Genomic DNA, 13,457 nt, shown 5'->3' on the forward strand with positions numbered 1-13,457 from the left:
GTTACGAGTCTGCGGGTTGACTATCGGGGATCAATGTCTCTCCCGCGGCCCGGTCTCTGACCAGGTCTCCTGGTGGGTGGTCATTTTTTTCCCTTTTTTTCATTTTTAGTCTCTGAGTGTTATTCTATGTGGCTCTTTTCTCGCCTTGACATCCACCAGTGTTGTAGAGGCTCCAGTGTGTCCACAACCCCCTAACATAACATCCACCAGTGTTGTAGAGGCTCCAGTGTGTCCACAACCCCCCTAACATAACATCCACCAGTGTTGTAGAGGCTCCAGTGTGCCTACAACCCCCCTAACATAACATCCACCAGTGTTGTAGAGGCTCCAGTGTGTCCACAACCCCCTAACATAACATCCACCAGTGTTGTAGAGGCTCCAGTGTGCCTACAACCCCCTAACATAACATCCACCAGTGTTGTAGAGGCTCTGGTGTCTCTACAACCCCCTAACATAACATCCACCAGTGTTGTAGAGGCTCTGGTGTGCCTACAACCCCTAACATAACATCCACCAGTGTTGTAGAGGCTCCAGTGTGTACAACCCCCCTAACATAACATCCACCAGTGTTGTAGAGGCTCTGGTGTGCCTACAACCCCCTAACATGACATCCACCAGTGTTGTAGAGGCTCTGGTGTGTCTACAACCCCCTAACATCCACCAGTGTTGTAGAGGCTCCAGTGTGTCTACAACCCCCCCCCCCCCCTAACATGACATCCACCAGTGTAGAAGCTTTAGGTCTCACTACAACCATCCCTCTCTCTCCTCCTCCTCCACAGGTACCTGGAGAAGGACGCGTTCAAGAAGGCGGGGCTGGTGAACCTGCAGAAGCTTTACCTGAAGAACAACAACGTCCGAAGCGTTCACAAAGACGCCTTCAGGGACCTCCGGATCATGATCGAACTCGATCTCAGCGGCAATCGCATAGACAAGCTTCACCCGCATACCTTTACCGGTAAGTCTGAGCTCTTTCCTCTATGGCCGTTACCGGAAGGATATCTTTCCCGCCTTTATCTTTATACCGGTAGGGCTATATCTCTGCCCCCAATATACCTTTACCGGTAAGTCTGAGCTCTTTCCTCTATGGCCGTTACCGGAAGGATATCTTTTTCCCATTATCTCTATAACGGTAGGTCTATCTCTCTGCCCCCAATATACCTTTACCGGTAAGTCTGAGCTCTTCCCTCTACTCTATGGCCATATCCGGAAGGCTATCTTTCCCGCCTTTATCTCTATAACGGTAGGTCTATATCTCTGCCCCCAATATACCTTTACCGGTAAGTCTGATCTCTTCCCTCTACTCTATGGCCATATCCGGAAGGCTATCTTTCCCGCCTTTATCTTTATACCGGTAGGTCTATATCTCTGCCCCCAATATATCTTTACCGGTAAAGGTAGCTACCACTGGCAGTTGTGGGTGGTGAAAGAACTTTGACAGTGAAAGCAGTCCCTCTTTAAGGGAATAAGTGAATGACAGTGAAGTCAGTGTATTTAGAGGTAATACATGTTAATTAATGAAAGCAGTGGTTTAAAAGAAGGAAGGAATTGAAATCCATTCGGCTTTTAATTCTCACGACCAAATGAAAATCCTCTTAGCTTTATTAAATTCTCTTAACGTTATTAAATCCTCTTAAACGTTATTAAATTCTCATTTACCATAATAAATCTCCTAAATTATATTAAATCCTAAATCTGTTAAGTAGTTTTATCCTGATTTACCTCTAACAAGCATTTTATCCTTACTTGACAAGTGTGTGTCTTTCCCAAGTGGAAAAAGTGGATATTATATTTATAGTGATTACTACTTTACTTAGGATTATTAAGTAATACCTCACGATTGTTTAATATGATCATGTGTATATATATATATATATATATATATATATATATATATATATATATATATATATATATATATATATATATATATATATATATATATATATATACCAGGGGCCAGATTCACGAAGCAGTTACGCAAGCACTTACGAACTTGTCCATCTTTTCTCAATATTTGGCAACTTTGTTTTCAATTATTCAATAGTTAATGAGCTCCGAAGCACCAGGAGGCTGTTTATAACAATAACAACAGTTGATTGGCAAGTTTTCATGCTTGTAAACTGTTCAATAAATGTAACCAAAGCCGTCAAAGATTGAGGAAAGATGGAAGCGTTCGTAAGTGCTTGCGTAGCTGCTTCGTGAATCTAGACCTCATGTCTGGATAACATGATTGTTTAATGTGGTCATATGTGTGTGTGTGTACCAGGGCTGGAGAAGCTGCGGGTGTTGGACCTCAGCATGAACCAACTATCCAGGCTAGATGGAGTGCAGTTTCCACCGCTCCCTCACCTGCGCAAGCTGGATCTGCGAGAGAATCGTCTATCCTACATCCACAACTTCGCCTTTTCCAACCTCGCCATCCTCAATTCACTGCGGTAAGTTGATGGTGGAAGGAGGGGAGGGTGGGGGGGGGGGGGGGAGGTACGCCGGTTGTCACATCTATTCCCTGGTAATTTTGGTTCCATAGCCCGTGCTACTTGGAACTATTTGTTCCAGGTAGCGAATCGTTAACAACATGGTAATTTGGCCGTTTGTGCTTGCCCTCTAGTATGGCTGTAACTTGTAGGACGAAAGGAGACATCCTGCTCGAGCATCGAACTCTGAATCGTAACGAAAGTGACCCCCGATTGCTATCACCACTGCGCTACAGAGATGCTTGTAATATCATCTCGTGTATAACTAGCCATTAACTCATTGTAGTCTGCTAATTTGGTTTCATAAGACTGCTTACAGTCCTGTCAATGTTTGAATGATCATGGACAATAATTATGGCTAATTCGTGTTAATGACTTTAGCTTATTATTGAGTAATTAGTTTTGCAACTTCAAATGTTGCTCTGCATATGGAGTGGGATAATAATTTTATGAAATTGAAATTGTTATATAGATTTGTTTTTGCTAATATTTCAGCTTTTTTAATGACATTTAGTGTATTGTGAACGAGGTATATAGCAGTAAATATTGGATAATTAATGAATATGTTGATAATACAGTGATAATTGAATTGATAATCAGTAGGTAATGTAATTAATAATGAATAGTTGACTTATTAATTGCATTACTATAATTATGTAATATAATAAATGTAATCACTTTTGAAGTAATTACTAGTTAATTTTATTATAATTAGAATAATTATTAATTAAAACAATTAATAATTATATAATGATTAACGCAGATAATTTATGAAATTAATAATTTGTGTAAGTCTTAAATAATAATATTAACTAGCTGTAACCCGGGACATGCGTTGCTGAGCCACAGCAACCTTGCCCCGTCTCCCAGTTCTCCCCACCATTCCCCACTCCCCCGTCCCCTCTTCCTCCCCACCATCCCCCCCCCCCACTCCCGTCCCCTCGACCTCATCACCATCCCCCACTTCCTCGTCCGATGCATTCCCAAATGATTTAATGTTCCCATCAGAAAATTTGGAATATTAAATGATCGATGTTCCCATCACTGAAATATAAGAAAAAGTTAAAAAACGAAATGAAAAACACTGAAAAAAAATACTCACAAAATGAACAGTATGGTAAACAACACAGCTCAATTCCAATGCAATGTCACACAAATTAATTAAATCAAAATGAAAGTAAATTGAAATCTATGAAAATTCTATTTATCAATGCAATTGGAAACACTGAAATGGAATTGTAACACATTTAGTATAGCGTTTGTTGCTCTTACGTGCAACAAATGTTGCTATTTCTTAAAAAAAAATGTTTTTACCTGTCACAGGTGTGGCATCTATACTTATACTTACAAAATGAACAGTATGGTAATCAACACAGTTCAATTCCAATTCAGTGTCACACAAAATAACTAAATCATAATGAAAATAAATCAAAATCTATGAAAATTCAATTTATCAATGCAACTGAATACATAGAAATGGAATCGTAACATATTTAATATAGTGTGTGTTGCTATTACGTGCAACAGATGGCGCTGTTTAAAAAAAAATGTTTTTACCTGTCACAGATTTAGCATCCATATTGTAGGTATATAAAAACACGTGTGTATTCAAATGGAACATGGTGTCGAAATTTCAAAGCAATCGGGGAAGAACTTTCGGAAATTACAGTGTGTGTTAGCCTTACGTCCAACAGATGGCACGTTATTTTTTTAAAGCACGTTTTTTCCTGTCACAGGTGAGGCATGTATAAAGTAGGTATATAAAAACACGCATCTATTCGAATGCAATGTTGTGTCAAAATTTCAAAGCAATCGGTAAGGAGGTTTCGAAGATTTTCCTCGCATGAAAAACACACACAAAAGTTTTTTTTAAACATGTTTTTCCCCGTCACAGACGTGACATCTATATAATGTGTATATAAAAACCCGCTCGGATGCGAATGGAACGTTGTGTGAAAATTTCAAAGCAATCGGTGAAGAACTTTTGGAGATTAGCCATTTTGAACAAACGAACATTTACATTTTTATCTATTTATCTTATTTATAGATAAATAGGGTAATTCAGATTTAATGTTTTTTTATAATACAATAATTGAATTTATAATAGATAATGTAATTAATAATAGAAAATAAATTAATACCTAATTAATAATGACATATTCGTAAGTAATTAATAATTTTTAAAGTTATCTTAATGGGTGTGATAATCAACCTGTAAATTATTATGTATCTCTCCCGCCTGCGCTCAAGGGAGTACAGTTTTAGGCTCTTTAGTCGGTCCCAATAGTTTAGATGTTTTACTGAGTGGATTCTAGCAGTAAAGGATCTCTGCACGCTCTCCAGGTCAGCAATTTCTCCAGCTTTGAAAGGGGCTGTCATTGTGCAGCAGTACTCCACTCTAGAGAGCACAAGCGTCTTGAAGAGTATCATCATCGGTATAGCATCTCTAGTATGAAAGGTTCTTGTTATCCAACCTGTCATTTTTTCTTGCAGTTGTGACGGCTACTTTATTGTGTTCTTTAAAGGTAAGGTCTTCCGACATGAGTACTCCCAGATCCTTTACATTGCCTTTTCGTTCTATGTTATGATTTGACTGAGTTTTGTACGTGGTTTCCGTTATTATATTTTCATTTTTTTCCGTGGCGCATGAGCTGGAACTTATCTTCGTTAAACACCATATTATTTTCTGTAGCCCATAGAAAGACCTGATTTACATCTGATTGGAGGTTTGCCGTGTACTCTATGTTGTCTACCCTCATAAAAATCCTAATTGTCATCTGCAAAGGACGATACAGTACTCTAGATTGTGTCCTTGTCTGTCTGATATGAGGATGAGAAAAAGTACTGGAGCAAGCACAGTACCCTGGGGGACTGAGCTCTTCTCGGTTGATGGTCCGGATTTTATTTTGTTGACTATTACACATTAGGTTCTGTTGGTCAGGAAATTATAGATCCATCTGCCTATTTTTCCGGTAATTTCTTTTGAACGCATTTTATGTGCAATAACACCATGGTCACATTTGTCAAAGACTTTTGCAAAATCTGTGTAAATTACATCAGCGTTTTGTTTGTCTTCCATGGCATCTAATGCCATATCATAGTGGTCCAGCAACTGTGACAGGCAAGAGCGCCCTGTTCTGAAACCATGTTGTTCAGGGATATGGAGATGCTGTGATTCCATGTATTTTGTGATCTTACTTCATAGCACTCTTTCAAAATATTATATGATGTTTGATGTTAGTGCTATCGGTCTGTAATTTTTTGCCTATGCCTTATTTCCTCCTTCATGGAGTGGTGCTGTTTTTAGTATGTCAGGGATAATGCCAGTATCTAGGCTTTGTCTCCAATGAATGTGAAGGGCCTGCGATAGTGTTTTTTTTACAGTTCTTCATGAATATGGAGTTCCAAGAATCCGGGCCTGGTGCATAGGCATACTGTATATGGCTTCTTCAAAATCCAGTGGGGATAGGGTGACATCTGATATATGGTTTGATGTTGGCATCACATCCATGAAAAATTCATTTGGGTTATCAATCTTTAGTGTGTTTTGTGGCTCGCTGAAAACAGAGTCGTACTGATTCCTCAGAATTTCGCTCATTTCTTTGTTGTCATCAGTGAAAGTTCCATCTCTCTTTCGCAGGGGCCCGATACTAGATGTGGTTTTTATCTTGATTTTGCATAGGAGAAAAAATATTTCGGATTTCTCTATTTCACTGATGGCCTTTTGCTTTCTTTGCCTCTCCTGGGTTTTGTATGATTCTTGTAGCTTCCGTTCAATTGTTTCTATTTCTCTACCTAACCTTCTTCGACGTTCTTGAGATAGGGTGCGACTCTCAAGTTGTTCCGCGATTCATTTTCTTCGCCTATATAGGGAGGAACGACGTTCCCTCAATCTGCATCTCTTCCTTTTTTTTCTTAGGGGTATGCGGGTTTGAACATATTTCTAGTGCTATTGAGCTTATTTTTTCCAGGCACTGGTTCAGGTTTACATTTTCTAGTTGTTCCTCCCAGTTTATTTCTTTGAGGTCTTGGTTTATTTGCTCCCAGTTTCTATGTATATTATTGTACTTGAATTTGCTGAATTCGCCTCTTCTGGGATTCGGGACTGGTTGTGCAGGTCTATTCCCCATGCTTGTTAGAACTTCAATTAGGTTGTGATCTGAGTAACAGGTATTTGTAATCATTGTTACTGATCAATTCATCACCATTATTAGTGAAAATGAGGGCCAACGTGTTCTCCTTTCTAGTTCTACTATTTGCTGGTTTAAGGCAAATCCGTCGCAGGTCATTTGCATGTGACTGTTTATTTAGGCTACTGCCTGGTATTCTTTCTGATATAACTATATTAGCTAGGGTCTTCCATTTCAGGTGCCGTAGGTTGAAGTCCCCAAGCAGGATGATGATCGGGGTTAGATTTATGAGGTTTTCCAAGCAGTGTTCTATTTTCATTAGTTAGTCTTTACAATGCTGAGGATTTGCCTCAGGTGACTTACATACAAGGACAATAACTACATTTAAGATCTCTATTTTGATTATCAGCACTTCCACCATATCATTTGAGGAGTTTAGCAGCTCAGTACAGATGAGTGTGTCTTTGATGTAGAGGCTGACCCCACCCTGAAGCCGGTGTTTCCTGTCACATCCGAAAAGATTGTACTCTGAGATCCATATTTCACCATCATGGAAGTCCTTTGTGTGGGTTTCCGTCAGGGCTGCAAACACTGCATTTTCCTCATGTAGGAGCCCATTTGCCTTATGCAGGAGACCATCTATAAAATTAACTTTGTTAGATTTGCGTGTTTTTATACCCTGGATGTTGGCAAATAATTTTTTTTATTGTGTTTGTGGAAGTGCTGGATGCTTTACTTGGTGGTAATACTGTATATGAGGCTCTGGTAAGGAAGCCACTGTGTTTGCGTCCTCCCCAGCATTTGATCGAGATGGTGGTAGAGTCTGGACTTTTTTTTAGCCACTTTTCTCCTCCTCCTCTTGCAAAAAAAAAAAATCATCCTGGTTGATAGAGTTGAGGCTGTTTTCATAGAGGTGGCCTATCGGTTTTATTCGCCTGATACCTCTTATGTGAAAAGCTGGACATTCCGTGTTGAAACATTTTTTTTCTCGAAGAAAGAATATTTCAACATGAAACAATGTTGAACTTATTTGATGGGATCGAACCCAAGTATCTGAATCCTCAGGCACACGCACTACCGACTGGACCACGATGAGCTAAAAATATGAAGCACCTCAACCAGAGCTACTTGTTAGTAGTGTGTGCATGAGGAATTCAGGTACGCAGATGTGATCCCATTGTATAGCTACAATATTTTGTCAAATATTTCATGCATTTAGGATTTCACTATGCATAGCAAAAATTGTCTGATTTAATTTTTTTTTTTTTTTGGGTGGGTCATTGTAAGGTTACCAGCTTAGTTATTAGTGGTTGTGTTATGCAGGTTGTCTGGTAACCAGCTGCAGCTGCTACAACCACAACTGTTTCTCAACAACACCAAGCTGGTAGAGCTGGAGCTTCACGACAACCTGTGGGAATGTGACTGTCGCTTGAAGAACCTCGTCAACTGGGTGAAGGACAAGGCTCTCCTCCAGGTGTGTTCTGGCTACTGCTCCTGCGGAACAATGTGGCTGTTGTCATCATACTAAGTTAACTACAAAAGCGGAAGACTGTAGTTTTACCAACCAGTCTACCGCTTTTTGTGGTTTTGGGTTTGAGGCTCCAGTGGCCCAAGTAAATGAAATGTTATTATCTAAGTCTCAATCAATAGTGTTTTTTATGTTTATTTAGACTTTATTACTACATAGTCTCTACACTGGAGGCTTCGTGCCTTCTTTTGATAATTATACTTAGCATAAATTGATCACAATAAACCGAAGTTGATCACATATAGTCTATGATTCTAACTGGTATTTATTTCTTCCACAGACACACGTGACGTGCAGCTCACCAGAGAGAGTCTCGGGCCGCAAGTGGGAGACGCTCTCAGATGTCGATTTAGCCTGCCGGCCGGAGTTGATTGTTCCTCAACCGCAGATTCCTGCAGCTCTCGGACAGAATGCTTCCTTGACGTGTCATGCTTCAGGAGACCCGCTGCCTCAGTTAAAGTGGGTGCTCCACGGAAGAGTCTTGACCAATATGTCCATTATACCCTTCTCCCACCCGGAGCAGAGGTACGTAGTGAAGGAGATCGTCGAGGACAACGTCCGGTGGACGCGCCTCACAGTCCCGCATGTCACAGATCATGACTTTACCTACTATACCTGTGTGGCAGATAACTTGGCCGGATTAATAGAACAAAACGTATCCCTAGTGCCAGCCTCTCCAACAATACCTGGGGCTGTTTCTCCCAAAACTGGCCTTGAACTTTACATGATCATTGCCATAGTGTCAGGTGGTCTGTTGTTGTTAATCCTGATTATTTTGTTAATTTGTTGCTGTGTGAAAAAGCGCAGGCACCACGAGTCAAAGCCAAGGCCTAAAGTAAATGGTGTAGCTGGAGGAAATCACATAGAGCATAAAAATGTGATGATTGTTAACCCTGTTGAAAAGCCACCACGGAAATATGAGAAAATTCCACAGACAGATGTGGAGTTAACGGCCATCCGTGATGGAGGTGCCCACAGAAGCTATGATGAAGTTGACTACCCTGAAGCTGGTCCTGCCTCTCACCGCATCCCGCTGGCCACCTTGGAGGAAGAGGATGACGATCTCCCTTCTCAAGACACTACCTTGAATCTAGACACCACGGCTACACCTTCACAAAACGTTCTCAACGACTACATGGCTCATTATCCAGATTTGCTGGACATGGCACGCCACAGAGCAGTCTCACCAACACAGCTTTCATACCATTCGCTGGTAACACCACAGTTCACGATGCCTGGTGAATGGCGCTACAGTTACGTTAATCCTGCAGAGTTTTCTCAGTATCCAGTGGCCTACGTGTCTCCTCACCCCGTGCAGCCACGGCCTGGATACGTGACTCTTCCCCGGAGGCACCGCTCTCCATCGTGGGCTGGCACCTCTTCTGTCGAACCAGAGACCGCCTCATCGCCACCTCCAGCAAGTGAGGATGGGAAAGTGGTTCGCTTTGACCCAATCTACGACACACTAGGACCTCGCACCACGGCAGATGGCACGTCTCGCACTGATCTCACTCGGCCGGCCCTACGTGCTGTGGAACCGTTTACACCTCGTACCCCTCAGTCTCCAAACTCGCCACCTTCACTGCCCCCATATTACACTCCAGTCAGCCAAAGTACCCAGTCAGGCCGCCTACACACACGGAATCAAAGTTCTACACTGCCTCGTTCAACGCCCAACTTATTTGAAGCAGGTAGTGGTCTGAGTCTTCCTCAGCGGGAGGCCCCATCGGCTCACTTGGCTGCGCGTACGCGACTGGCTGCCCACTCTCCAACACCGTCCAATGCTAGTACGGTACGCACTGCCTCGCCTGCCTACCGTACTGCCTCTCCTGTTGTTTCTGTGTCTCCTCAACACCATTCCCCACATCAGCCCCCTGTTGGTGGCCACGCCTCAACCAAAACCCCACTGGGTTCCAGCAATGAGTCGACTTTAGACTCCTCTTCTCAATACAACAACAATAACAATTCTGTATGTGGCAAGAATGACTTAAACAAGAGTGAGATGAGCGTAGCGTCCTCAGGAGGCCCCGTCATCATGGCCACTTCAGGTAAGAAAGTACCTCCGAAACCACCTCCAAAACCCAGTGGCAAACGACTCTCGGTGTCCTCAACCGCTAGTGATTCAAGGAAAGCTTCCCTTGGGGGTGACAGCGGCCGAGGCTTTCAAGATGAAGGTCCAGATGGCACTGAAGTGTGAGAGAGAAGATGAAGCCATTTTTGGTTGATGCCTCAAAACAGTGAAAAGGATAGAACAAGGAGATTTATAGCGACTCAGACACGGAGAATATTTGAGTTTACGCGAGTGCGTTGAGACTACAGTATACCCATGTTGCTATGGTTATCCATTGTTGTGCGAGAGGTTGAGCAGCCAGAGTGAGGAGACGTTCTATTAGGCTGGCTCTTGTGATTAACAAGCCTTCCAGTGTGATGAAGATATATTTCTCATATTCTTTCGGGCAATGGTTTGTTGTGCATTTCCTACATGCATAAATTGGCATTCACAGACATTTTGTGGAAGCAGTCAAAGGTCTGTGTATTTCGGAAACGGCCATGTGTAAGTTGGCTGTTTTAAAACAGTACACCTAGTACAGTACACCCGTTACAGTACCAGAAACTAGTTTTCTGGCAGTGTCGGGCAAATCTGCATTTAAATAGGGAGACGTGACCACGTGGTTTTCCTAACGGCTTGCTGTGAATATAGACGATAATCTTCAAACTGAAGTTAAAAATGTTAGTTGAATTAGCTGGAGTTTGATTACTATGCTGAATATATATATATTGTATTTTCATAATGCAAGTAGCACCAAATTTTGTATGTTCATATTTATTAATGAGAATATGCTTGAAATGTGAAATTATAGTGCATACCTTGTGACCATTTGTGTGTAATCTGCATACACTTGAGCCATGGCAGCTCGGTTAGGTATGACTCAATTTTGTCAAAAAGTTCCAAATTGTGGCATAACTTGATGTTTAAAAATGTCTTACCAATTGAGGAGAGATTAGCGCTGCTCGTCATGGTGGAGAACCTATGTGGAAAAAGACATCTGGTCACCCATGTCTTAAAAAGTTTCTATAATGCAGGGGTTCTTATACATAGATTATCGTATAAGACAAATATTGTTCTCTCCTGTGTGAAGTTTTGTGTTTCTTGTCATGTTTATAGTCGTGTTTGCCCTATCACGATCAAAACTTTGTTTTCTCTTACCAAACTTGTCTGAAAACTACCAAGAATTTGCTCATTTTTGTGTAGCTGAAAACTACTATTTTTTGTTTTCTTCAAATTAGTCTGGAAACCACTTCAGAATGTAAAGCTTGTTTTAAAGCTTTTGTGGAAATAATATAAGAAATTCAAGTTAGTTTTTTGTTTAAGTCACGCAGAGATGAAGTGAGCTTACCTCTCTCCTCTGGGAGCTGTGTACAGGAACCCTGAGCTGTTGATCTGTTTTGATTGACGTGGCAGTGTTGACTGTTAGCAAGAGTGTCAACCCTGACTGTGCTTGACGTGGCAGTGTTGACTGTTAATAAGGAGTGTCAAACCTGACTGTAGAAGTACAAACTAGTGATGACAATTGCTCTTTACAATCAGTTTAAATGGACCTTGTATCCGAATTTTTTTTTTTTTATTTGTTATTTACGCCAACAAGTCATGGATGCGAAAATTATTATGCATCGGTTTTTTGTTTGTTTTTATGCTTTAAATAAGGAAACAATGTAAGTGTCGTTGTAATTGCTATGTTTAGTTCAATTTTTTTTTTTTGTAATTTACAAGTTGAGTAGATTAAGTTCAAGCCAGGTGATTTTTGTTTTCTTTTTATCAATTGTACAGCACAGTGTATGCTAATTTTTAAGAGAAAATTATTCCATATATATTGCTTTTTGAACGATGCCAAATGACGTACATTTTGGCTCTTGTTATCGTTCACCTCTGTGCTTTACTTTCCAAATGACTAATCTTTCTTTTTTCCCCGTTACTTAGTGTTATGCAGGCGACCTTAGATCAACAAGGCTTTGATCTCTTAACCTGTTTGAGTAGTGAACGTGTGCCAAGTAGGATTGAAGAACGTGACGCAATACGCACGCCTGTGAGACCATAGGATGAACGCATTTGCTGTAGTGTGTTGTGTTCCGAAGTACCGGAAGACGGGAAGGTTATGGTACTTTACAGACTTGTCCTCCTTCCTACCCCCTTCCGGTAATCTGAGATGCCTCAATTCCTATTAAGATTTCCTTGTCCTTAGCACAAGGGAGTACTTAGAGGGAACGCAATTAATTGTCAAGATTTTTTTTTGTTTTTTTTGTTTTTTTTTTAGGAAGACTAGTTTTTGGTTACTTTTAAAAACATGTCCCTTATTGCTGTGATGTCATAAACTGTATGTCAAAATGGATTTTTTTTTGTTTACATTTATGGTTTCTATAGCTAATTTTCAATATTGAAAAAAGGCAAGTGGGTGGGGAAGATCAGAGTCTTGCTTGCTCTGTGTCATGTTATCTTCTTGAGGTTATCTTGAGATTATTTCGGAGCTTTAGTGTCCCCGCGGCCCGGTCCTCGACCAGGCCTCCACCCCCCAGGAAGCAGCCCGTGACAGCTGACTAACACCCAGGTACCTATTTTACTGCTAGGTAACGGGCATCAGGATGAAAGAAACTCTGCCCATCGTTTCTCGCCGGCGCCCGGGATCGAACCCGGGACCACAAGGTCACGCGTCCAGTGTTCTGTCCGCTCAGCCACCGGCTCCCTGTGTTGATCTTTGCTCAATATATATCTGCTTATTGGTCTTACCATCATGAGGGGTTGAGTACAGCTGAGGTGGGTCAAGATGAGCCAGTCAAGATTGCTTCATCACTTGAATCATTCGTGTGTGTGTGTGTGTGTGTGTGTGTGTGTGCGCGTGCGCTATTTGTATTTACTATTTGTGTCTGCAGAATCGAGCTATTAGCTCTTGGACCCGGCCTTTCTAACTCATCTGTTTTCCTCTATTATGTATACTACATATATTTCTCTCTAACACATACGCGCGCACATCCCTAGGAAGCAGCCGGTAGCAGCCGTCTAATCCCCAGGTACCTATTTACCGCTAGGGGAACAGGTGCATCAGGGATGAAATAAAGTCTAGGATTTTTTTTCTGCCTCTGCCAGGAATCGAACCCGGGCCATTAGGACTACGACCCCCAAGCGCTGTCCACTCAGCCGCGAGGCTTCTAAGACGAGGTTGTATACTCACCTAGTTGTACTCACCTAGTTGTGCTTGCGGGGGTTGAGCTCTGGCTCTTTGGTCCCGCCTCTCAACTGTCAATCAACAGGTGTACAGGTTCCTGAGCCTA

General features: G+C 41.6%; 1 protein-coding gene across 2 annotated transcripts in view; it reads left to right on the forward strand.

Moving 5' to 3' along the window:
* The window catches only part of LOC123758678 (uncharacterized), an 18,768-nt gene extending 8,288 nt beyond the window's left edge, over positions 1-10,480 (forward strand). For both annotated transcript variants that reach the window (XM_069334358.1, XM_069334359.1), the window contains 4 exons: positions 780-955; positions 2,267-2,435; positions 7,928-8,078; positions 8,413-10,480. In XM_069334358.1, the coding sequence (XP_069190459.1) occupies positions 780-955; positions 2,267-2,435; positions 7,928-8,078; positions 8,413-10,329 (2,413 nt within the window). In that variant the 3' untranslated portion in view covers positions 10,330-10,480. The remainder of the gene's footprint in view (positions 1-779; positions 956-2,266; positions 2,436-7,927; positions 8,079-8,412) is intronic.
* The last annotated feature ends 2,977 nt before the right edge of the window (positions 10,481-13,457 follow it).

Source organism: Procambarus clarkii, chromosome 31 (genome assembly GCF_040958095.1).
Source record: "Procambarus clarkii isolate CNS0578487 chromosome 31, FALCON_Pclarkii_2.0, whole genome shotgun sequence".
NCBI classification, from domain to species: Eukaryota; Metazoa; Arthropoda; class Malacostraca; order Decapoda; family Cambaridae; genus Procambarus; species Procambarus clarkii.